This window comes from Mytilus galloprovincialis, chromosome 1 (assembly GCF_965363235.1).
Source record: "Mytilus galloprovincialis chromosome 1, xbMytGall1.hap1.1, whole genome shotgun sequence".
NCBI lineage: Eukaryota > Metazoa > Mollusca > Bivalvia > Mytilida > Mytilidae > Mytilus > Mytilus galloprovincialis.
In genome coordinates, this window is record NC_134838.1 from 42,443,332 (window position 1) to 42,469,899 (window position 26,568).

At 29.4% G+C, this 26,568-nt stretch overlaps 1 protein-coding gene across 3 annotated transcripts; it reads left to right on the forward strand.

Annotated features, from left to right (window-relative positions):
• Positions 1 to 1,494: 1,494 nt before the first annotated feature.
• Positions 1,495 to 22,256, forward strand: LOC143075107 (rho guanine nucleotide exchange factor 3-like). 3 transcript variants are annotated; one of them, XM_076250415.1, is made up of 15 exons: positions 1,495 to 1,609; positions 7,674 to 7,752; positions 8,408 to 8,476; positions 10,515 to 10,607; positions 14,030 to 14,209; positions 14,736 to 14,798; positions 15,336 to 15,432; positions 15,783 to 15,859; positions 16,724 to 16,880; positions 17,842 to 17,900; positions 18,319 to 18,363; positions 18,929 to 19,030; positions 19,502 to 19,570; positions 20,024 to 20,207; positions 20,916 to 22,256. In XM_076250415.1, the coding sequence occupies exons 1-15, from the start codon at positions 1,572 to 1,574 to the stop codon at positions 21,128 to 21,130; spliced, it is 1,527 nt and encodes a 508-aa protein (XP_076106530.1). In that variant the 5' UTR covers positions 1,495 to 1,571; the 3' UTR covers positions 21,131 to 22,256. The 3 variants fall into 3 exon arrangements, with proteins under 3 accessions (XP_076106530.1, XP_076106524.1, XP_076106539.1); XM_076250409.1 differs by lacking the exon at positions 1,495 to 1,609 and adding an exon at positions 6,997 to 7,170; XM_076250424.1 differs by lacking the exons at positions 1,495 to 1,609; positions 7,674 to 7,752; positions 8,408 to 8,476 and adding an exon at positions 9,507 to 9,675.
• The last annotated feature ends 4,312 nt before the right edge of the window (positions 22,257 to 26,568 follow it).

Sequence of the window (26,568 nt, forward strand, 5' to 3'; positions counted from 1 at the left end):
GAAAATTGGACAATGAAATCTTATCTAAACATATAGTTGTACTTATTTCTAAAATCAGTCAGTGACAATCTAATGCTATATGTATGCATAAGAATAAAATCTCAGGTTATTGAACTGTGTCTTAAAAAGAAAAAAGAAAGTTAAAAATCTCATATCTCAACTATATAATATATATATCAGTGAATTATGTGGATAGTTTAGACTGAATTTAATTGTTAATTGTCTAAAACAAATCGTTTAAAAGCTAAATTCATCTTTTTATAGAAAAGTTAAAGTAAACTGAAAATGAAAATTTCAAACCTTTGCATATAATATTATCTCTTAATCATAAATTAAAAGCTTCAGCCAAATCGAATATTTCATAAAATTCTATAAAGGTTTGACAAAGTAATTGGTGTCCATTTATCTTTAAAAATCAGAAAATGAAACGAAAAAAAATAAATCTTTTAAAGTTTTGATCTAGATACTGTGTTTTGGTCATAAACAAGCTTCTGTCTAAAGGAGAAGGTCTTCTAAGAGCCTCAAATTTGAAATACATCTGATCAAAGATTTATGACGTTTTTTAAACACTTAAAGGGCCTACTTCAGTCGATTCAATTTGTGTATAAGAAAGATTTGAACTGATTTGGTCATAAAGACACTCAAATTACCGCTTATATATGAAAAAATCTATCTAATATGCCATGAAACATCACTTTGCACATCGAGATTACCTTGAGGTCATTCCGATGTATTGCTATCGCCTAAATTTCCATTATGCAAATTCTTTCTAATAAATAACAAAAAAGTTTACATTTCAACAAATTGGTAAAAGTGCTGTATTTTGGGCCAAAAAGAGGTCTTACCGGACCTTCTCCTTTCATCAACTCCATTGTAGGTTTAACAGTTGTTAAAGAGTCTAAATCTATCTTCCACGACAGAGTTCTTAACTCTCCCTACACGAGGAATCATATTTAATGTCCCCATTTATAAAAAAAAAAAATTATACCACTTGCAAAGCAAAAATGATTTCCATCTATAGCATTGGTTTCACCATACTAGGCTTTGTCTAGTTGTTAACAATCATTTTGAGCTGAGAGCATGTGTGAATTTCAAACAATTCAGTATACATTTTTTAAAATAATTAAAACCCTTAAAAATTTAAGCGTTAAAATTCGTTACTAGAATGATTATTATAGGTAAAATAGCTCTGTTATTCAATACTTTCGCAATGGCTTATTTTCTATCAACATTTCTTTCTTTAAAAATAATTTCAGGCGTTTTGTAAAATGCCTGTTAATTTTTCCAGTGGTTTTGTAAAATGACTTTCAAATATCAGTCAATATATAAAATGCATTTGACTTGCCCGTTATTTTTGTTGAATCAATTTAAACTTTTTGGATTTTTGCTGATTGCCGTAATGAAGGGCAGACCACGAACGTGTCATCCAATTTTTAGCAATAATATTGGATGAAGAAATTTTAAATCGTGCGATTTGATTGGCTTTAACTGTTTCCGGTTCAAAGCCGCCATATTCAAAGACTGTTTATTATTTTTTTTACTTTGTAAATGCATAAATCCTGTATCCAACAATGCCAGCGAAAGAAAACAAAGACGAAAACCTTTTCAAGTAAATTTTACAACTTAAGCATATGTCACACTCCAGTTATTCTTTTTGGGCAGTGTCGATTTTTAGGATGATTTTACTTACCATGTTTACAGGGGTCCCAAATTATTCATTTCGTCCCTTATCATGCTTATCAAGACAGCCATGTAAAATTCTATTTGTCTTTAATTTAAAGAATCCTAACCCTCTACTAAAGGGACACTCAAAAGGACAGCCCTGAAGGCAGTTAACGCATACCAAAAACCCTGACCAAAGCTGCATGTGCCCTTAGTCCTATATAATAATTAATATGAGGCAGGCATTACCTGTGAATGGGGACGAAGTTTGTTTAAATTATTTTTTTGTAACTTAAATATTTGTTAAAAAAAAGAAACGGAAATACCGTAACGTTTCCAATTTTGGTTCTGTTGTTAGGGATTTTACTTGTGACGTTATTTAAGTTATGACGTCATGTTCAATGTAAACAAAGCATCGCAATGCATCAGGTAACGTTTATTCATACCAAAGACAAAGAATGATTAAAAATGAAATATTGGTATTGTGTTCCTTGAGTTCCTATATTTTACTAGACTAATCAAAGTCTCACGACAACAAGACAGGAAGAAGGAAGTAGAGTTATGTGTTCTGCGCAGATCCGGAAATTAAAAAACATGACAAAAAAAATTGAACGATTTTGAGTTCATTAGTACAATGAAAAATTCCCGATTTTTCCCAATTTTTTTTCCCCCCGATTTTCCCCGATTTTGTTTTTTTTTGTTTTATTGAATTTTCTACTGTAATAGGGGACTTTGTCCCCATAATATAAGACATGGCAGGTTCATATCATAGACATTCAATGTTTTTTATCGGATATTTTTTTTTACTATCAATGTTGAACCTCAACATCTTACAGGGGTGTGGAAATGCTATGCCTGACTCATACATTTTAACACCCGGACAAGTAATTATTTTTGTCTTGGTTGCCCGTGGACAAGTTAAATAATATACAAGACAAAGTTTAAATTCAGCAAAAATATAGGATTAATTTCAAAACGTGTAATGATGTTTAATTTATGTAAAAAAAACCAATAATCAGCGAGTAAAACATATATTTAAGTTTAAACATCAATGTTCATGACGATAAATATTACATAACTCCGGAAATAGATCGCTTACCAAAATGGGTAAAAATAAGTATTCTTACCCGAGTCGCCTGATATTGGATTGGCTTTGTCCATTGACCCGGGATCAACGATTATGTTTTATCCACTATTCACCGGAAGTGTCATTATTTAAGATTTTGAATCGAGATTCAAATTGATGAATACTTTTGAAATAAAACATCAGGCAAGCAAGACAAAAAGAATGATGAGTCAAGTCATAAGCATGAAACGCAAACGGAGATGGTCACGGTGTATATAAAAAAAAAAGACGGAAGCGAGAATATCAGACATCGGGAATATCAGATTACCCCTTGGAAAGAAATTCAGATAATAAGTTTTGTTTTCGTCTTATTTATACATCAACGGCAACCTTATGTGTTGTCTAAGTGGTAAGTAGAAGTGTTCAAATACCAAGAAAAAACCAAGAGTGTCAGTTGATATAAATAATTAGTTAGTTTCCATTTCTTCACTCACTGTCCTCTAAATTTAGTATATGTAGTCAGAGATATGGATATCTCTGATGTAGTGTACCTACTGGCCTACAATTTTTATTAAAAAACAATGCTGCAAACTTGTCCTTTACATGTCATTTTATTTAGTTGGTTTGCTTTTGAGTTTCTGTGCCATTGATGTTATAAACCCATTTCCAACATCCTTAATTTTTACACATATAAACCAATTGATTTCATTGATTTGTTTGGGATGCAAAACAGTGCTAAGAATCATATATTAGCTAACAATAAAATACTACAATATTTATTGGGACCGTCAGGGCAGGTAACTTTTTTCCGGACAAGTAAAATTTACAGTTTTACTTGCCCAGGGACAAGTGCTCAGAACAAATATTTCCACACCCCTGTCTTATAACAACCATCCATTTTCTCGTAGCGGATTCCCAACAAATTTTTGTGGGAACTTTGAACAACAATTTGACAATGTTTTTGACAGTTTTAAGTTTACTTTTGTCATTACCCTTACAAATGAACATCTCAAATAATAAATAAAATGTCATACCTTATCATATGATGGATTTATATCCTTTTTTGAACCACTTTTCAAACTGTCCCCCCCCCCCCCCCCCCCCCCTCATTTCAAATTGTCAAGTGGGTCAAGTACGAGAAGTTCTGCAGATCTTTCCGAATGTTAATCAGTTGTACATATTTCAGAATATTCCTTGGAAAACGTATTTTGTTTTGACTTTCAGATGATAATAAATGATGAAATGATGTAAAGTAATTTTCTCACCAATGGAAAAGGAAGCTTATCATCAAATGTTTCTTTACCCTTAAGAGGCAACCATTTATTATTCCATTTATTATTCCTAAAAAGGTAAAGGATGATTGTATAAATGAATATTATATCCCAATAATAACAGGAATTATACACGGTGCTAATTTCTCCAAAAAGTTATTGAAAATAACTTTGCTGTGTTATGACAATAATGGTCAAAGCTGGAAATGGTGACAATCATTACATACATGAACAAGGTAGTTGGTTGATCTGAGCGTCATTGATGTAGACAAAAACGCATGTCTGGCATATTAAATTATTAGCCTAGTACCTTTGATAAGTATTGAGTTGTCTTGAAATTTGATAACCTTTTTTTTCAAATTGCCGATATCACACTGTTATATTTCATAGCATTTGACTGTTTAGTTGCTTTTACTTAAGTTTAGGAAAGTCCACAGTTTAAAATTGAAACTATTTAATGACTAAAAATGATTAATTTCTCAGACATTGCTATTTTGTTTGTTTGGATATTAAAGAAGAAATAAAACCCTGAAGTTTTGCGACAATACTAAAGTTTGAGACATTTTGGATACAGAATTTGTTTTGTTTATCAAATTGACAGGAAATCGCCAGGTTTTAATTTTATTACCTTTAAAAATGTTTAAATATAATAGATTATAATCATGATAATTAGTTGCATTCGTTTAAGTAAAGCATGCAATCATTTTGTACAGTACAGCATACCTGTAAGAGCCAACTATAGTTGGCGTAATTCATCAGATTTATATGCTTTTTATGCAAAGTTGAAATACATCGAACAAAAATGCAGACAGGACATGTAAAGACACCAAGAACAGATCAGAGAGTACTTGCAGTTACTGACTTATAAGAACTTATGAAAAAATCATGCATCTTAGGCTATTATAATAATAATCAGAATACATACAGCATTTAATGGATTTACTGTCATTAACAGTTAAATACATGACCTTTTGCAATGTCAAGATACAGGAACCGACTGATTGTAGAGCCTATGGGTCAAATATATATCAAAAGCTGCGCGCAAACGTAAAACATTTTCATCCCAAAATGCGTGCAATGTAGTGTGCCCCTAACATGCCTAAGATCTAATTACAGTGTAGAATTGGTATTAGTTTAAAGGATTGATAATTATATAAGTTTACCCGGTGTGGGGTCTTAATTTCCAGGCTCAGTAAACAACATGTACATCTCCATACATTTTAGGATGAGTTATCCTGTAACTATTGAAAGTATGTGTCTCCTGTCTCCTTTCTTTTAATATATTTTCTCTCAGTTCATTTTCATATGCAGTGCCTAGAGTCAGTTTATAGGATCATCCTGTTTGACATACTTTATCACATTCCCTCAAGCTTTTGTACAATAAATGTTACTTTTGTCTATATTTTGATTACAACAAAAACAAGGTTATTTCAGGTAAAAGTTCTAAATTTTTTGTCATCTTAAGCTTGAATGCATGTATAAGTAATTAATGAATAAAGTTTTTTTAATTTTTTTAGTCATTACAAGTACAGTGTATATATATATCTGATAGAGTAGGACGTTTTGAATTTATTCATTTTAAATTATCTATAGTGAGAAATGTCACTTGTTTTTTGGTTCTGGTATAATATTATGTTGAGAAAACCTTTACAAATTCTATAGCATTTGGAGAATACATACAAGTACATCATTATTATATTTTTTTTGAACTATTATATATTATATGATGTGGGAAATTTAGGCTTCTTGTTTTGTTTCTGTGCAAATATTCAAGTCTAGTATTAATATGACAACAGTTTAACTTTTCTTGCATACTAAGCTGACTGGGTATAGGACTTTCTTCAGGTTGGAAATTAGCACGGTCCCATCTGCGAATAACCCCTTAATTTTGGTGTGGGCTACTCAAATTTCTGCTTTTCTTGTACAATGTATAAGAAATTATATGTGGACTACAAAATTTAAGATTTGCACTACCATGCCAAAATTTTAACTTCAATCCCTAAATCTAGAAAACTTTTAACTACTAAAACTGAAAGCCAGTGTATGATTTTTAAATAACAATTGAATACAAATTATTTCCATAGATGGGAGGTATACTGGTTTTGTTGCTTTTAAAAGCTATGATTATGATGATTAAAATTGACTAGAAAAAAATGTGTTACTTTAAAATCAACTATTTAAATTTCCAGCTTTATAATAAAGTTTGATTTATGCAACAATGTTTAAATCAGAAGACCGTTTATATATAATTATATATCTAAAAAATTGGGTTTTTCTCTATTTTTACATTGGAGAATCACACCTACATGACATATATAAACATGTATACAGACTTTACCAAATTATACTTACTTTTTACTGGAGTTGTATTTCATCAGGAATCTGTTGTTTTTATCTGCAACAGTCAATGACAGTAACATCCTGATCCATAGAGTGATAATATTATCCTTATAAGAATTCTAAAAAGACTATACATATATTGCAGTACGGTGCATTCTTGTTTATTTTTTTACATGTACATTGAAAAATAAAGTTGGTTTATTGTTACAAACATCATGAACAATGTACACCTTTTTCGAATGTAATGATTTTATTTAGTTCTGTGATATTTTTTCAAGCCATTCCCTCATATCTAAATTTGTTTGTTTATTATTTTTTTGTTTATTTACTAATAATATTATTATAAAGACATTTTAATAGTTTATTGTTATTTCTTTACTTTTTATTGACATATCATTGTATGCCTTAAGTTGTTATTGTCAGATTTTGAGATAATATTATTTTATTGAAAGTTTTTAATTATGAACAAAAGTGACAATTAACCAAGCCAATTATCTATTCTTTTGTTAGTATTATTTATAATTGATTAAATAAGAAATAATTAGGTGTTAATCCTTCTTGCCAAAGGTTAAATGTCATCACATAATTAGGGAAGTGTTTGTCTTAAGTGGGTGTGTCCAAGCCCAAGCAGATGTGACAAGCATTTTAATAATACTTTGATCTTGTAAAAAGATAATAGAGAGTTTATATAAGACAGCTTGAGTAAAAGAGCTGTCAAAACAATTATATACTCTAAATGGCTTCTTCTCCACCCTATGCCTCATTCAGTCCTGGAAGTCCTGAGATATTTACATGTGATATATTACAAAGAGATCCTTTTAATATGGAAGAGTAGGTTATTTTACACTCATAAGGATATTTAGGAATATTTTGTATTCATTCTTTAGAGAATATTTAGGACTATTTTGTATTAATTCTTTAAGAGGATATTTAAGACTATTATGTATTAATTCTTAAAGTGCAATTTAGGTGTGTTGACTCTTACAAGGATATTAAGGAATATTTTGTATCCATTCTGAAAGAGGAAATATTTATAATTGTTCATTATACATGTATAACCTACTCCTAAACGCATTTATGTAAATGTAGTAGTTCATTTATCATCTTGAAGTGAAAATATATGTAATTTTCATAAAACAACGTTGTTGACTACTTATTAAATTAAAATGAATATATTCATATTTTTTTTTTCTAACTAACTTGACTAGAAAAATATGTAATAAAAGAAGAAAAAATCCTATTAAATTGAGATAAAATTTTTTCCCCCTTTTTCATATATGTTCAATCAATAATTATAACAAAATATAGATGTAAAAATATTTGTTTGTTTACAGAATACCAGAAATTAAAGATGTGAAGAGTTCCAGAAGACATTCTATTATTGGTCTAGCAAGCTTTGACTTTCCTGTACTGGTAAGTATATTTATAGTTGTTTATAACCCAAAACAATAATTTGAACTGCTACATGTATTTTAATATTGTATTGTTTATTTTTGTGTATATAATAAGTTATGTTTGTCGCAGATCATGTTTTTTTTATTTATATGGAAAAAATTAGTTGATTTTAATTTTGATATTTGTAAGCTTGGAATTTAAGATGTCAAATTAGTTTGATCTCCATCCAGGGAAATTTCTTTGTCTTATTAGCATTTTAGGACATAAAAAAGGGATAAAAGATATTACTCCAAACATGGGTATTGACTGATATACTGGTCCAATTTATATTAAAGGGGAAAACAAATAACGCTGATACTTTTTTAGCTGGCTAAAATGTAAGAAGTGGGATATATTTTTAAAAGTACACAATGTAGGATTAAGTATGTTTATATGTCAAAGATCATGATACTATCAGTGCCAAAAATCTAGTAGTAATTAATAGAACATGACACATAAATAAATATTGCTCAATATTACTAGAGCAAGATGACAGTAACGGAAGACTTAATTATATAAATATATATATACCATGATTTACTCAACAACTACCTGTTTTATAAAGAAGCATACTAGGCCAACTTCTCTTCTTAGGTGGATTACTGTGGTTATAAGTTAACTATTTTCTTTACAGCGTAAAAGAAAGAGAAAGAATGCAGATGAAGACACTATAAGTGTACAGAGTTTAGATGTAACAGTCAAGGTAGGAATATGTTTTATTTATTTAACATGTTTGAAACAATGAATTTTCTCAATTATTTGGAAAAAAATAATGTGAACAATGGGAGATAACTCATAAATTTTATAAATCTAAAATTCATCATCTAAAATCATGCTGGTTTTATTTTTTAATCAGGATCTTTTCTAGATTGAGTTATTTTAATAATTTCTGTATTTGTCAAATGCTACATACCAGAATAAAATATTTTATGAAGTTTTACTTATCAGGCAATAAAAAAAATAAAAATTGTAAAAAAAACCCACAAAGTCATTGTCCAGGGATTAATTTTGTCACTATATATATATTTCCGTAATAGCCCTTTAAAAAAGTTCAAATAAGGGGTAACTCTATCATATAACCCAAGAAAAGTGGAAAGAATAATTTTAACAATATATTTTGAGAAAATAAAGAAAAAAATTATAAATGCTCTCAAGGTACTCATTGTATAAAAAAGATAATACACTGTAATCTATAATGATAAAATTTGGTTGATTGTTTTCTAAATGCCTATAGCTGTTACTGATAATGACAAGGGCGTTAAAGACCTTGTTAAAGAGAAAAGACAAATGTCAATATTTATTACACCATTGACAAAAAAGTGTTGCATTGCCTGCATTGGTAAATAAATAAATATGTTTCTAATTAAAAAGCAACATGTTTCTTGCAGACTCAATGGTAAATTAATTGTTGTTTGTCAGAAGGAATATTTTTCAATTACACAGAACAGACACTTATTAAGTTTTTTTGTCTGACGGTTAAATGCTAGTTTAAAGCCAGAAATTGTTATGTAATACTTATTAAGTGTTTTCTACTAACAAGAAAAGGATGTTAATTGTTTATGTAATGTATTAGTTTGCACCTATCAACACAATTAGAATAAATATCATTTTAAAGGTATAATCCTCCAACAAGATAAAAACAATAAACAAATTGCTTTTTGATAGTAGGTATAAAGATCGAAATACCTGTATTTATAGGTAAAACATGTGACTCATTTATACCTTCATGTCAATTTACTTACTTCTTTAATGTCTTAGTCATGTGAAAGATATGAAGGATTTTTGGGCCTATATGTTATGGAAACAGCTGATTTAAAAAACAGAATACTCTTCTGTAAACAATTTGTTGTTCAAGCATCTAGTAGTGCAAAATATTGTTTATTGGATTTTAATCCTTACCAGGTAATCTTTATTAACTTTTTATAATTTCTTTATTGTGTAAGAACTGTTAAAAAAGTTGTAAGAAAGAATATGCTAGTTTACATTGTTTCTTTGAAGAATGTCCAGTGGAAACTATTTGACTTAAATTCCTATCAAGTACATGCATAAAGTGTTAACTCCCTAAAATTAATTTAAATTGCCTAAATCCTTTATTTTATTGCTTTTTTTACTTAATCAATAATCTTAATTGTTAGAATATTAATTGTTGCTTTTATGTCCTGTGGCCAATATTTCATACAAATTCAGGACAAGAACATTTCAAATAAGTGTAAATATTTAAATATTTTTTTAATTGTCTAAATCTTAAATTTTATTGCTTTATTTACACAATCAATGATCTTGATATCTGATTATGAATAGCATGAAGATTAAAATTTATTTTCAAATGATTGTTTTACTACAAAATAGTATTTGCTTGATGATTCACACTAACCAGTTTCCTTGAATGGGACCCATGAAGTAACAAATCAATCTTCAGACTCAGACTTTTGATTATCAATAAATAAGTTTGCAGTATTACTGCTATTATAAATGCCGAATCAATATTTAAGGTTTTTCTCTGCATACTTGTAAATTCTTGATGGTGCTGTATTAATAAAATAGATATTGATCTGAAATGCACTGCATCACTGTTATATATAACAACTGTTTTACCAAGTACCAGGGGATTAAAGCGAACATGACATGTTAATAACATCGTTATCCTTTCATCTGATCAGATTGGTTGTACATATGAGATTTATAATTAGCCCTAGTTATGGATAAATGACGATTTTCACATGTGTTTTATTGTCTTGCAGAAAAAGAGTCGTAAATCATTACTGAGGGTATCTTCAATTGCCAACCTGCTTTCTCCCTCCAAGTCGGCCAAAAAGGGTTCAGAAACATTCCAGGTAAGTCAATTGTAATTTAAAAAGGGGGGGGGGGGGTAATGCATGGTCTTTTAGCTTTTACTTAGACTGGTGTTTTTGCATGTAATTAATTAGTTTGTATCTATTTTTTCTCTCATTTGTTTGACATAACTTTTCATTACATTTTATTTGATGTAATCTGTTATAAGAAGAAAAAAATGTCACTCACATAGTCATGATAAAAACATGTTTTGGGAGTGACACGTATAAGATAAGTATAACAGCAAGTTTGTGTAAAATATCATTTAATACTTTCTAAACTTGAGAGTTAAATAAAAATATGTTCAAATAAGAAAAAAATTACTTTACCTTTACTAAAAAAGTTTCAATAATTAAGATGATTTTTAGTAACAAGAGCAAGCTTGATAACTGTATCAAATAACGAAAGAAAAAAAATCTTGAATATACTTTGCAAAAAGACAATATTTCCTAGTACATGTCATTGCATGGTGTAAGAGAGTAATCCATTCAACAATTGAAAAGCATTTTACTTTTATGAATTACAACATAATTTAGATGATATATGATTTTTTTTCATTGAAATCTAATATTTTGTAACTGAATTTTAAAGGTATGAAATAAAAATCATTGTGTATTTCAGGTTTTAGTTTGAAATTTAAAAATTAATACTAGGATATAGCTTCAAAATTAAAAGATATATAATATTTAAAGTTTGAAGATTTATTTTTTTCAAAATCTGTGTCTGTCTAGTTTTAACTGTTGTCAAGTTCACTAAAAAATCATGTCTAAATCTAAACGTTTAGTAAACTTTAAAACATGCCAGATAAGACATAGAAAACATGATTTTAAGATTCAGTTTAAAACTGTAACTTACAAAATTGATGAAATTAAAAAAATATTTCATTGAGCTAAAAGATTAAATTAGAAGTAATGAAACAGATCAGGAGTAAGGATCCATAAAACTTTGTAGTTTTGACAGAGATGTGATAATTTTAAGTTATTTTTGGCAGAAAAAAACAATTACATGTATGATTATTGAATATCTTTCCCATGGAGAAGTTTGAATGATAAACACCCCTTGGCATTATATGCATAACACATAACTACTGGTTGGTAATACATCTTATAAATTTGAATCACTATAAGGGGTAATGACCTTCAGTATATATTTTTGTTTATGATATTTATTTTTAGCCTGTTAAGAGTGCAAATAACAATAAAAAAAAAGATAACTTAAGTTTCACGATTTTATAATTTGGTAATTATAAAGATATTGTATATAAAATGAATTACATGCATTATATAATTATAATGTAATATTGGGTGATCAACATTCTATAAAAATCACAGTTGGCAAATTATGTAAGAAATTAAAAACACATCAGCAGCAAATCAGATTTTTTCTTCTTCCAATCTGCTCTTAGATAACACTAATTGTGTACTGCACATGTAAAAGAATTATATTCTCAGACTATAACAGTTATAGGGAAGGTTCAAGGTAGTAATAGATTTTTAAATGCTGAAGTAAAAGTTTATTGGTCTATTGTTAGCAATCAATTGACAGAAATTCTACATTGTGTAAAATGGTTACCATGGTATTTCAGAATACTCACAAACTTATTATTCTTAACCCAGTCTATTTTTGAAAGTTTTTCAATGCTTCCAGATCTATGTAACTTTGATATATGTCATTTGTGAAAAGGTAGTAAGATTATTTTATTTGCCAGAATAAGTCACCTTAAATTACAATGTAATAACAACGCAAACTTGATTTCTATATTTTTGTGTAATCTCAATCATCATAAAAGGGGGCAACTATAACTGAAAGAAATCTCAAAATTGGGTGAATAGATAACTTTCAATTGGAAGTGATTGTGAAGGGAATTATTCCCCTTTGACCAAAAGTTTCAAGCTTTAAAAATACCACAGAATTTCTCTTGCACGCTAGGCCAGTTTTAATTATTTTAGAAATTCTTAAAAAGACATGAAAGATGGGTTTAGTCCTTGTGACAAAATGCTTGCTTTTTTGGCAATACATATTTATGCAAAGTCATGCATGAATCTAAAAAACTTACATATTGGAGTGTTACAACAATGTGTGTTTGAAAACACTTGAAAATAAAGCATCTGTTTTAGTGATGTAATTGATGAAGCCATTTGTACATACCATACCCCTGTGTATAATCATAGAAACTGTTGAATTTCTCATTTCATCAAGCATGATTCATAAACATGTGATAAAGCAACTTTTACTCCAAACATTGACTTTTAATTATACAGAAATGACATTAGCATAAGAGACTGTTTTCTTATGTTGGCTTTACTTCTGTAAACATTTATTTAAAGTTAACACTTTCTTAAAAAACATACATTGTATACATTTGTTTTATATCTTGTTATTCTTGTTTCTCTTTGTATTGAAGTAAACTAAGAGTTGAATATAAACACTTGAAGATTAACTCATAGGAAACAATAGTTGTATGGAGAAATTTTATTAATTTAACATCAATGTTTGTTTCTTGGCTTAGTGCAAAACCCTCCCAAAAATAATTTTTGTTTATGTACTAAAGTTCTTAGAAATTTGGATGGTCCATGGATTGTGTTTTTTTTTGTATCAAAATGTTCAAATATTAAAAAATATGCTATTCCAAATGGTTACTTATTCAAAAATTTATTGTGTGTTTGTTTTTTGAACCATATTATATTAACTGAATGTAACCTTATATGTAAAATATTATATCATGTATATCCATGGGGCATTATCTTGAAAAAATTATTTTAAACACCATTAAAAGATTGTCCTGTATTCTTAATAATGTTTTACACATAATCAAATGTAGTCTTCAAAAATTGGTTGTGGGTTAAGTACACCATGTGTCAATATGACCTACAAATACTTGAATAATTTTGATTACCTTTGATGGATGAGTTTCTCTGCCATTTTTGTGGTTTATTATTGATTCACCATAGATCAACAACACAGTGTGAGAGTTTTTGATAGTACTGCAAAATTCTGGAAACTTTATTGACTAAACCAATACTTCATGCTTGAGATTCAGTTTGATAAGTTATTTGCAATTCTTATGTTTAAACAATGGCTCAAAAAATCTTATAGTCTAAACCAGTACTTTATACTGTTCATTTTCAAAGTTGAATGCAATATATATTTGCTTTAAGAAATGTTCTTCAAAATCATATATCAGCAATATAGATTAAATAAGCCTTATTTGGAAAAAACTTTTTTAATATCATCTTTCTCGATGTTTATCTTCATACTTTATATGACCATTTGAAGTTTTGATTCAAGCCTCACAGATAAGTCTTTTATAGACCCAAAAATTGGCTGGAATACTAAATTATAAACCTGGTATTTCTGATGAGTGTTTTTTTTTTTTAGCATATTCCCAAATTAGTTATAATTGTTTATATTTTACTCTTTTCAGCGTTCCATCAGTTTCAAGGTTCCACCATCACCAGCAAACAAGGTCAATGTCACACCCTACAAAGCACCTCAACCTTCCCCAGCAAAGAGAAGACTTAGTCGGACCTGGAGTGACATGATATGTACAACTGTTGGCAACCTTCCAACAGAACTTAGTCACAGAGACATCAAAAGACAAGAGGTATGAATTAAAGAGATTTGTTAATTACTTAGACAAGTTTTATTAGGTAATGAAATATCATGATTATTTTGTCTAAAGATGTTTTTTAGGTTTTCACTGATGAGAATGACATCACAACATATTTAAATGTCAGTTGCATAACAAATGACAGATGCTTGTATATAGAAATCAGTAATTAACTTTCTTTGAACTTTCTTTCTTGTCTTACACTGAGTTGTTTTAGTGCAGCTTTTGCACATTACTTGTTTATATGACAGCAACTACCGATATTTGAAAATTGAAAATGAAACTTGAGTTTTTATAAAATATCTAGGGAGGAGAAAATAAGAATTTTGGGTAGACTATTGATATAATTTGTCCTTTACACAAATTTTACCACACACAGTATGTATACAGGTAGTTATTTATCAGTGAACATGCGAACTGACATACCATTTGTAGGAACATGGGGAATAATTGATAGATCTTAATGAGACACATGTGAACAGTTTTGGCAAGTTATCATTCAAACTTTTTCTTTTTTTAGGCAATTTACGAGCTATATCAAAGTGAAAATGATCTGGTAGAGGACCTCATCATTGTTAAGAAGGTAAGATTACATCACAATGAACATGCAATTAACCATTACATGTTATGTGATTAATTTGTTGAAAAGGGCAAAGAATAAAAATGCTCTTATTACTCTAATTTATTGTTAAACATTTTAAAATGATCAGAAGAGATTAAAGATTGCTTACCTGAATATTAAGATCAGTTATAATACAAATGTATGGAAAAACATTTACAATATAAAATTGAAACAAAAAAAGATTGGTATATTATAAACATAAGAAGATTGCTATGGTTGCCAATGAGACAACTCTTCATCAGAAACCAAATGACAAAGTAATTAACAACTATAGGTCATCATACGGCTTTCAACAATGCGTAAAACTCATACTGCATAGTTCATGTCACCTTCTCCCTACATATATACTTTGTCATCATAAAAACAAAGGAAGAAAGCTGTTCTTGATCTGAAAGTGACAGTGAGATCTTAAGCACAAAAGCTTCATTATTGTTATACTACATCTAAAATGAAATCAACCCATGGTTCTATGATAACTAAAAGTTTTATTTCTTGTAGACTTATCATGATTCCCTGAAGAAACTACAGTTGTTGTCAGATGGTGAACTGAAACAGATATTTGGTCCTATTGATGAACTGATTCCAATACATGAAGGTACGGTTTATTATAATTGCAGATTAATGAAAATTGGTATTTGGGAAAAAGTACTTCAAACAAACTAACACAAGGGTCTGCTTTGGAAACTGGTTCTAGATTTTGATAAAATGCATATGTGTATAAAAAGAGAAAAGGTGAATAGTTTCACTTTTCGGGGCGCCTGATACTCTAGTTTCTATAAACTGGACAGTTTCAGTATATTATGGTACTATTTAACTCTACAAAATGTATTCTGTTAAACACAAGTTATTTGTTTACCTTGTTTTATTTAATTGAGTTTATTTGTTAATTGTATCTATGTTATATCTTGAATTTATATTCTATAAGTATTATATTTGCTTTTTCAGACTTGTGTAACAGACTTCAGAACCAGAGGTTACCAGATGGTACAACACAGTGTGTTGGAGAGCTACTCAAAGAATGGGTAAGTTAGAAAAGAGATATTGTAGAGACCATGAGATCACATTGTAAGAGGCAGGCTATCAATTTATAAGAAACTTGAATATTTGCATGATTGTGAATAAGTGATTTTAAACAACAAGCATTGTCATTTTATTGTTTAATAATAAGAATAGTAACATATAATGTTTTAATACAATTGATTCAGTTAGGCAATGTAAGGCACAAATGTAAAACTAATCATTTCTTTGACATTTGATAGAAATGCATAAAATGTAAAATCTCTGAACACAAAATATGAAAAAAAATCCAGTGTTTTTATAAGTTTTTATAAGTTAGTATTCATTGAGGAAGTATCATAATCATAATCATAATTAGAGTTACTTGTGTATAATAAATGTCAATGTTTTTATGAATAAATAAATTTTGTGTTTTTACTGTCTTCTGATTGGTTAAAATTATTAGTTTTATTTTCAATGTTGTCAATTTTGATGGCGACACGCCCACTTTGACGTTGTGTATTCATACGCCAACATGTGTGTACGTTGTTATTGTTAATATAAATAATATAAAAAGTTCTTTGAGCCTTAGTTTTGATAGAAATTTATTTATAATGAATGGCAATAATTTATTTTGATTTTAATTGAACCATAAAACTAATTTTTGACTCTTCACATTTTACATAATCCGCTTTGCGGATTATTCAATGTGAAGAGTCAAAAATTAGTTTTATGGTTCAATAAATTCAAAATAGATAATAGCCATTCATTAAATAAAATGTAGATGTCACTATTACATAAGCCATTAACACAAATTTTACATAAAAGCAGTAAATAGTTTGAAAAATTATTGAAGAATATGAAAATATTTATTATTTTTTTGCTTATAGGTTCCGAATCTACATCACTATATATCCTTCTGTGCCAATCAAGTATTTGGGAAAGCCTTGTTAGACGAGAAGAAGAATGACGAAGCAGTAGAAGATTTCTTACAACGGTGTCAAGACTCTCCATTCAGCAGGAAACTTGACCTTTGGACTTTACTAGGTGAATTTACAATTTCAGATGAGATTCCCATTTTCAAAATTATAAGCTTAAGCAAATGATTGACAGGGATTGTGTATAATTTTAAATGAAAATTTGTAATTTAGAAGAGAAAATTGTTAAATTACAATGTATGATCTATACTATGGCTTCATATATAGCTTTATATGAAGCCTTCAAAAAAAATTTCTCTGAATTTTTGGTAAAAAATTCTGTAGTCATTTAATTTAAATTATATTTGAATTGACCTATAACAAAAGGTTTTCTATAGTTGTTATGATAAAAGTTTCAGAATTTTTCAACCAAAAATTAATGTCAAAATATATTATCTTATATAATGTGAATTGATCAACACTATTATGTTCAGCTGCATTCAACAGAGTTTCACTGATGTAATTAAAACAGATGGGAATAAAATCTCGTGAATAAAAAAACCCACATGTTTGTTTAAATTGTAATAGATAAATTGGTTCAATTTTTGTTGGAACTGATTTTCATATTGAATATTTTTATTAACCCACTAAGAATTTTTCCTGACTGATTTTCCTAACCTATTTTTATTTTTCAATGTTACATAAATGTTTTTCTATGTTGTGATTGTCTACAGAAATAGACTTATTGATTGTAAGAGGAAAGGGTTACACTCTGAGAAATTAAAGATACAACATGTATTGAATTGATTATTATGAGTACAAACATTAAACCTAGATTGGAAAAATAATTGTCCATTCTGGATGAAAAGGAAAAGGGTTTCCGTCATTGAAAAAAATGAAAACTCACTCATTCTTGCTGAGCGAGTCTCACTCCTTGAAGAGTAAATTTATTCTGCCTAAATTTGAAATTTTTTTCTAGAGATGGAGAAGTCTGATATAGTAGTCTCATTTTGTGCCTTTATTTGGTTACTTAGTTAATAGTTTGATAGTTTTAATTCATATAAACTAACAGAACAATTCTTATTTTACAGATGGTGCTAGAGGGAAGTTTGTCAAATATCCACTTCTGATGAAGACTATCCAGAAATATGTAAGTATTTTAATAACATATCTGTTCAAACTAAACTTTAGGTATTAAAAAATTCAAAAGGATTTAATGTAGATAATATGGACATCCAGTTTTGAGTAGATTTCAAACAAAATAAAGAAAATGGAAATGTTTGGATTTGAGTTAACATGCTCAGTTGAAATACAGACTTTTAAAAGATACTGTGGAACTTTCATATATATGATAATAAAAATCTATTTCATATTTCTACCTCTGAAAAAAAAAGGCTTATTAAACAAAACATTTTTATAGTCAAATTGTGTAATTTTATTTTATAAACGCAATATTAACATAAAGAAATAAATTTTAAGACAATTGTAAACCTGATCTTAAATACTTTTTAGTTGCTATCAATTATTAAAATATTTAAATCATTAGATTTATACTTTTATTTCTATAGGTAACTGTTCTTGATGAAGAAGACAACAAGAATCTGGCAGAAGCTGTAAGTTGAACTTATAAATTGGCTAATTTCTTCTTAGTTATGAGATTTTATTGAAATATGGGATTTTCTGGAGAAAAAGTTTTAAAAGTTTGAAAGAATTTAATTCTGTCTTAAAATCTATGCCATTCAATTATTTACATACACCTTGTGTTAAGTCCTCTGTGCTTTTATTTGTTATTGACTCTACACGAAAACATGTATATGATAATTGAAATTTTGCAAATACTTGCCTTTCAGCTCATGTTTTTTATCTATCAAATTTCCTATCAGAAAATGAAGTCCTCTTCAGATTGAAAGCTTCTTTAATTCGCTGATAGAGTTTAGTTAACTTAGTTAATTTTATAGTTCATCAAAATTTCCGGAAGATTAAACACATGTAAATCCACGCCCCCCCCCCCCCCCCCCCCCCCCAAAAAAAAAAAAAAAAAAAAACCAACAAAAAACAAAAACCAACATTGTTTTAAACAAAAGATAACTTATCTTTGAATTCAGTTGTTTGATTCACTTGCAAAAAAGTATAATTCATTTTCAATACTTATTATTGTATTTATTATTTTTGTTTTAGATCAAGTTGGCAGAGAATGTGATTGCTGAAGCTGACAGAGAGATGGGTAAAGCCAAGTGTAACTACTTCAGAGCCAAGATCAACTTCATTTATGAGGAAGAGGTAATAATAATAACATTTGTATGATGTAATAGATTCTGATAATAAGAAATCAACAAACTTATTGTCAGATCAATAACAAACATTAATTAATGGATGTATAATTTTTCTCCAAAATACTGTTGACAAAAAATTATGTTTTATTCATGTTACATCAAGAAAATTCCTAAGACTCTTTTTTCTTTTTCTCTCAATGGTTAACATGGTTAAAGGGGCTATTTCAAGCGAGATCATTAGTAAATACCAGACATGATTGAAGAAAAAATAGGTTTTTTTTTTTTTTTTTTTATACAAGACTGTTTAAAAATATTTGTTCTTTGAAGTTATGTTAATTGAGGAATTTAAATGTAAGAAAAACAAAGTGTATTCCTATTAAAGGAAAGTTCAACATTTCTAAAATTTAATTATCAGGTGCAAGTATATATAATTTGTATGGAATAACAACTGTGTATAACAATTTGTCTTGTGTTTCAGACATGTCAGTCATTAGAAGATTCTACAACTTTGGTGTGTAGTGGTTCCCTGAAGAATAACAAAGGCAGTGTAAGTAGATCATATTACTATTATGTATAATAATGATCTTATGTGATTATCATGGAATTAAAAAAAACAAAACATATGATAAACTATTGAATCTTGAATCCTGAATCTATGATATAACTAAAATAAGATGAGGTTAGGGATATGCTTAAATTATACAGCAACCACCACAAATGCCTTGTGGTCTGAAATTTTCACCTTGCATACATCTGCTTCATTCACCTCAAAATCTTTTTTCTGTGACTTCTTTAAAGTTCTTTTTTTTTTTATCAAAAATATTACATTTTTCTGTTGTACTATGTATAAGGACAATTTCATTTGGTATTTGATGTCGTTGAATGGTGTACATGTTCTTCAGTTATAATTATAAGTTTTTGTGAATAAGTCTGTTTGTCAATTTGAAATAACATTTTTTGAAATAACAGATTAATGTATTCTTTATATTTATTTTTACAGAAGCTACATGTTTTCCTGTTTGATGAGGTGTTAGTTGTGACAAGACTCAATAGCCAGAGTGGACAACAGACCTTCCAAGTGTACAGACAGCCTATCCCTGTAGACCAGCTGGTTGTTACTGACCTGAAAGATGGGGAAGTCAAGATGGGTTCATTCAGGAGTGCTTTTGGATCAGGACAAACAGGTAAGATTTCTTTTTCATATTTTATAAATTCAGATATTTTTATTTTCATTTATTTTGAATAATGGATACAAAATGATAGATTAATTTTTAAAATTTCAAGAAATGTTTCATACAAAAAAGTATTTTTGACTTTTGCCTTAACATATGAATATTATAACTAAGGTCTTGTGTTTATTTGTTGATCAGTTTAGTAAGTTAGAACTATGTATTGCTGTGGAGAAAAGGCAAGGAAGGAAGGAATACTCTTAACAAAAAAATCAAAAAAAAAAAAATCCCTAAAAACATTACATGAGAGATGTAGATAGGTTTAAAAAATTGTCATAGCCACAAAAGATGGAGACCTCCCCAAAAACAACGGGTTGTTTAATTGCCTTTGAGACCACTTTAACAAAATGACCAAAAGGACATGATGTAAACAAACAACTGCGGGTCACTAAATGACCTTTGACAATGAGCATAGTCAATACTGTTATAGTAAGCTAAACAAGGCCATAGACAATAAAATTTGAAAATGAATTGTCACTTGTCAGATTTCAGAATTTTATTGATTATTCTGATAATTGCCTTATGTTAGTTAAGGCTTACCATTGCTATTAGACACCTGTATAAGATTTTGAATGAAATTACAGTTCAGACTACTTTCTTGGTAGATTTGTTAGATAGATAAAATTGTTAAAATTTTATGTTTTAATTTTCTTTCTTTTGTAGTAAAAAATGTGTTCCGAGTGTCATTCAGCGAACAAGATAAAGGCCAGTCACACACATTGATAGCAGCTGACGAACATGACAAAAGACAGTGGTTAATCTGCTTCCAGAAATTAGTTAACATTGTTTCCTCTGATGCTGTCAAGACTGGGGAAAGTAAAGACAAGTTAAAAGCACCTGGTACAGAAAAGTCAAAAGATGCCAAGAAGGGAACTTAGTCGTTCAACAAGTCTTTCAATGGACATATCCTAGTGCTATATAATACTCATAACTCTTTGTTAATGTATCGTTTTACATAAATATGTTAATGATTGTTAAAATTATAGTCATGTAGATAAAAATGTTTAAGAAACAAATCTTTTAAGTTGTGGAAAAACTCTGCCTTAATGCAAGTCCAGTTTAACTGGTCATTTTATTGGGTTGTTAAGAATTTTGTTGAGGAAGGAATTTTTTAAAGATTTTTTAGAACTTAGTATGTTTTGTTTTGAATTATAAGTTTTTAGGGAATAAGTATTTTGAAATGTATTTTTTTTTAAATCAGCATTTTTGAATGTGTGCTACCTCATAAGAATACAGTGTACAGTTGACAAGCCCCTTTATAGGTGCTCTATTTCATGTCTTCATCTGCCATGTAAGTTTTATGTACTGTAAAAATCATTTATGTGTATCCAAATGATCATAATTCCATCTTGTTATATATTTTTTAACCATTGTTTTGTTATAATTTAGTGCCATAGGAGTGTGTTGTCAAATAGCAATGATTAAAAAAGATAGACAAGACTTATAAAAATACATGTATGATAATATTTTGTATGGAAGGATATGAAAACAATAACTGTTCATTAAAACTAAACTTTACAGGTAATTTCCTAATGTTTGAAGTGTTAAACTTTGGTTGGCTTGCTGGCATTATTTGTATAAATGTTTGCTAAAACTTTATTATTAAATTTGCCATCTTCAAACAATACATATAGGCATAGTTAAATCTATATATTACATTTAAATTTGATTGGAAATTATTCCAATTATAATTGTACAATATACAAACAAAGCAAGCAAGCTAACTAAAGTCTTGCTTTACATGCATTCGGAAATAAGCTCTTATAAATTGAAAAAAGTTAAATCAAGCAAATTGTACATAATGTACATTTCAACTTTATATATAAAATTGCAGAATGTTTCTGAACAAAATTTCAAAATTTATGTAGGGGGAAAAATACATTTAAAATTACAAATTCACAAATCACATGTCTAAGTTGTTTGAAATGAATGGTTGCTATACATGATATGTAAATATAAACATGTACAATAATGTATATAGAACAATAAATATATAATAACTTGGGTTTTGTTTGTTTTAGTTCTTTACAGAAAGTATTTCCAGCAACAACAAAAAACCAACTTGTGTTGATATGGGGTTAATCTTCATCCTTGCTAGCCATGAATTTGTCTAAAATGTTGGCTATTGTTTAGTTTTTTAGCTCACCTGGCCCGAAGGGCCAAGTGAGCTTTTCTCATCACTTGGCGTCCGTCGTCCGTTGTCCGTCGTCGTCCGTCGTCGTCGTCCGTCGTCGTTAACTTTTACAAAAATCTTCTCCTCTGAAACTACTGGGCCAAATCAAACCAAACTTGGCCACAATCATCATTGGGGTATTTAGTTTAAAAAATGTGTGGCGTGACCCGGTCAACCAACCAAGATGGCCGCCACGGCTAAAAATAGAACATAGGGGTAAAATGCAGTTTTTGGCTTATAACTCAAAAACCAAAGCATTTAGAGCAAATCTGACATGGGGTAAAAATGTTTATCAGGTCAAGATCTATCTGCCCTGAAATTTTCAGATGAATCGGTCAATCGGTTGTTGGGTTGCTGCCCCTGAATTGGTAATTTTGAAGAAATTTTGCTGTTTTTGGTTATTATCTTGAATATTATTATAGTTAGAGATAAACTGTAAACAGCAATAATGTTCAGCAAAGTAAGATCTACAAATAAGTCAACATGACCAAAATGGTCAGTTGACCCGTTTAGGAGTTATTGCCCTTTATAGTCAATTTTTAACCATTTTTCGTTAATTAAAGTAATCTTTTACAAAAATCTTCTCCTCTGAAACTACTTGGCCAAATTAATCCAAACTTGGCCACAATCATCTTTGGGGTATCTAGTTTAAAAAATGTGTGGCGTGACCTGGTCAACCAACCAAGATGGCCGCCACGGCTAAAAATAGAACAAAGGGGTAAAATGCAGTTTTTGGCTTATAACTCAAAAACCAAAGCATTTTGAGGAAATCTGACATGGGATAAAAATGTTTATCAGGTCAAGATCTATCTGCTCTAAAATTTTCAGATGAATCGGTCAATCGGTTGTTGGGTTGCTGCCCCTGAATTGGTAATTTTGAGGAAATTTTGCTGTTTTTGGTTATTATCTTGAATATTATTATAGATAGAGATAAACTGTAAACAGCAATAATGTTCAGCAAAGTAAGATCTACAAATAAGTCAACATGACCAAAATGGTCAGTTGACCCGTTTAGGAGTTATTGCCCTTTATAGTCAATTTTTAACCATTTTTCGTAAATTAAAGTAATCTTTTACAAAAATCTTCTCCTCTGAAACTACTTGGCCAAATTAATCCAAACTTGGCCACAATCATCTTTGGGGTATCTAGTTTAAAAAATGTGTGGCGTGACCTGGTCAACCAACCAAGATGGCCGCCACCGCTAAAAATAGAACATAGGGGTAAAATGCAGTTTTTGGCTTATAACTCAAAAACCAAAGCATTTTGAGGAAATCTGACTGGGGGATAAAAATGTTTATCAGGTCAAGAACTATCTGCCCTGAAATTTTCAGATGAATCGGTCAATCGGTTGTTGGGTTGCTGCCCCTGAATTGGTAATTTTGAAGAAATTTTGCTGTTTTTGGTTATTATCTTGAATATTATTATAGTTAGAGATAAACTGTAAACAGCAATAATGTTCAGCAAAGTAAGATCTACAAATAAGTCAACATGACCTAAATGGTCAATTGACCCCTTAAGGAGTTATTGCCCTTTATAGTCAATTTTTAACAATTTTCATTAATTTGGTAAATTTATGTAAATTTTTACCAAATATAGTTCTCTGTTACTAATGGGCAAAGTTCATGATAGATATAATTGTAAGAAGCAAAATCGTTCAGTAAAGTAAGAACTTCAAACACATCACCATCACCAAAATACAATTTTGTCATGAATCCATTTGTGTCCTTTGTTTAATATGCACATAGACCAAGGTGAGCGACACAGGCTCTTTAGAGCCTCTAGTTTAAACCTACAAAATAAGTTGACGGCAGAGAGTCAAAAATACTATTTTGGGGTCTTTTGCAGTATTCATGAAAAAAAGTATCTTGACCAAACAACTTTTGTCACTTCTTTTGCAAAAAAGAATTATTGAAGTGGCCTGTATTGGTACCATTTTAGCCAAATGTTATTTGAGAATATGTAATTGGCTGAAATATGATGTCAACATATAATCTTCAACCACATACATAGGTCAAGTTCTGAACCACCCCAGCCTACAATACAATTTATTATACCAAAAATTTACTATTTTCACTACAGTAAATATTGATGAAGGCTGACTTCATACAGGAAATTTTTAGGAAGAAAGAAAAGAAGTTAGCAGTATTCTTTAACTTTTCTTTCTGGTATATAAATAATGCTCTCCCACTAAATAGTTCAAAATTTGGTGACTATGTTTGACACATCTATCCCTCCAACATGAGATAAAGGATACATCAGATACAGTTAAATCTGCCTCCTATTTTGAATTACATCTAGAAATTGACGATGAGGGTTGGTTAAAAAGAAAACTTTACAACAAAAGAGATGATTTCAGTTTCCCAATTGTGAACTTCCAATTTCTGTTTAGCAACATTCTTGCAGCACCTTCGAATGATAATGAATCCACAGTATATATTATACAAATATAGCCTTTGTATGAGGTCGATACAAGGATATATTGACCTCATACAGGCTATATTTGTTATATTATTAATTTCCGACCATATTTGTATCAAAATCGTCATTTGATATTTAAATTTTTTGGAATTGTAAAGATGTCATATTGTCTTCTTGACAATAACAAAATATTAGTTATTATTTCAATTGCTTTTTGTTTTTGTTTGTTTGTCATCTTATGTATTTGAAGTTTTTTTTCGTCAAATAATCGATCACAGATATCATTTGTTTCAAAAAGTTTAAGATCGTTTAACAATATCATGAAATTCATTACATGACGACACAAAGTATATTGGTTTTTCGATATTCTAAAAATAACTGTGCATGCTTTTTGCTATCCGCCAATTTCTCTCTACCTTCGAAAATATAGTTTAACATGTGACTCGCTAAACGAATCAAATTGTTAAAATATACGAATTAATAATATTAAAAGCTAGAAATATGGCACAGAATAGACAAATTCCAATATTAGTTTTTAATGTGACTCATAATATCTTTAAGTTATCAGAAGTCCCATGGGGACTAATTGTGCACCACTTATTGCACCTGTTTCTGTATTGTAATGAGTTACAATTCATGACTAAAATAAGCAAATACCCATTGAAACAACATCTAATTCCAAAATCTTACAACACTTTTAGATATTTGGATAATATATTGGCTCTCAATAACGACGACTTGAGTAAAGGGCAGTGTTCACTTTCAGTATTAGCTTTATTAAAAGTCAATCAGCAGGATAAATTTCTTTAGTGTACATACTGAAGTTGTCATTATTGAGAGTCAATATACTATCCAAATATGTTGGTCATATATCTCAACTTGTTCGATTCGCTTGTGAATGTAAAACGTATTTGATAGAAACAAACTAAATATGTGTCTTATTGAAAAATAATAACAGGGTTTTTGGATATCACAAACTAGTCAAAACATTTATTAAATTTTATCATCAGTACAAGGACATAATTTGTGAATATGAATCAACATGCAGACAGACATCTTATACATTCAAGTTTTTATGCCCCACCTACGATAGTAGAGGGGCATTATGTTTTCTGATCTGTGCGTCCGTCTGTCTGTCCATCGTCCGTTCGTCTGTGCATCCATCCGTCCCGCTTCAGGTTTAAGGTTTTGGTCAAGGTAGTTTTTGATGAAGTTGAAGTCCAATCAACTTGAAACTTAGTACACATGTTCCCTATATATAGCTATGATATGATCTTTCTAATTTTAATGCCAAATTAAAGTATTGACCCCAATTTCACAGTCCACTGAACAAAGACAAAGATAGTTTGAAGCTCAGGTTAAAGTTTTGGTTAAAGTTTTTGGTCAAGGTAGTTTTTGATGAAGTTGAAGTCCAATCAACTTGAAAGTTAGAATACATGTTCCCTATGATCCAAATTAAAGTATTGACCCCAATTTCACAGTCCACTGAACATGTAAAATGATAGTGCGAGTGGGGCATCCGTGTACTATGGACACATTCTTGTTTTTATTCAATCTTTATGGTAATACTATTTACAAAAATGTCAGCATTCACCTCAAAAGCTAACCGAACCTTTCAACAGACTCATTCATAAGGGATATAGTTACATTAGTGTTGTCAGATCATTAAGGATGACATATAATGGTATTAATATTGAATCACTCATTGGAAATTAACACATTAAT

Bases quoted from the DNA above. Each gene is read 5' to 3' on its own strand.
- LOC143075107 (XM_076250409.1), top strand. From the start codon at position 7,076: ATGGCTTCTTCTCCACCCTATGCCTCATTCAGTCCTGGAAGTCCTGAG. The intron at 7,171-7,673 runs GTAGGTTATTTT...GTTTGTTTACAG, and splicing joins GATCCTTTTAATATGGAAGA to AATACCAGAAATTAAAGATG. The intron at 15,860-16,723 runs GTAAGTTAGAAA...TTTTGCTTATAG, and splicing joins GAGAGCTACTCAAAGAATGG to GTTCCGAATCTACATCACTA.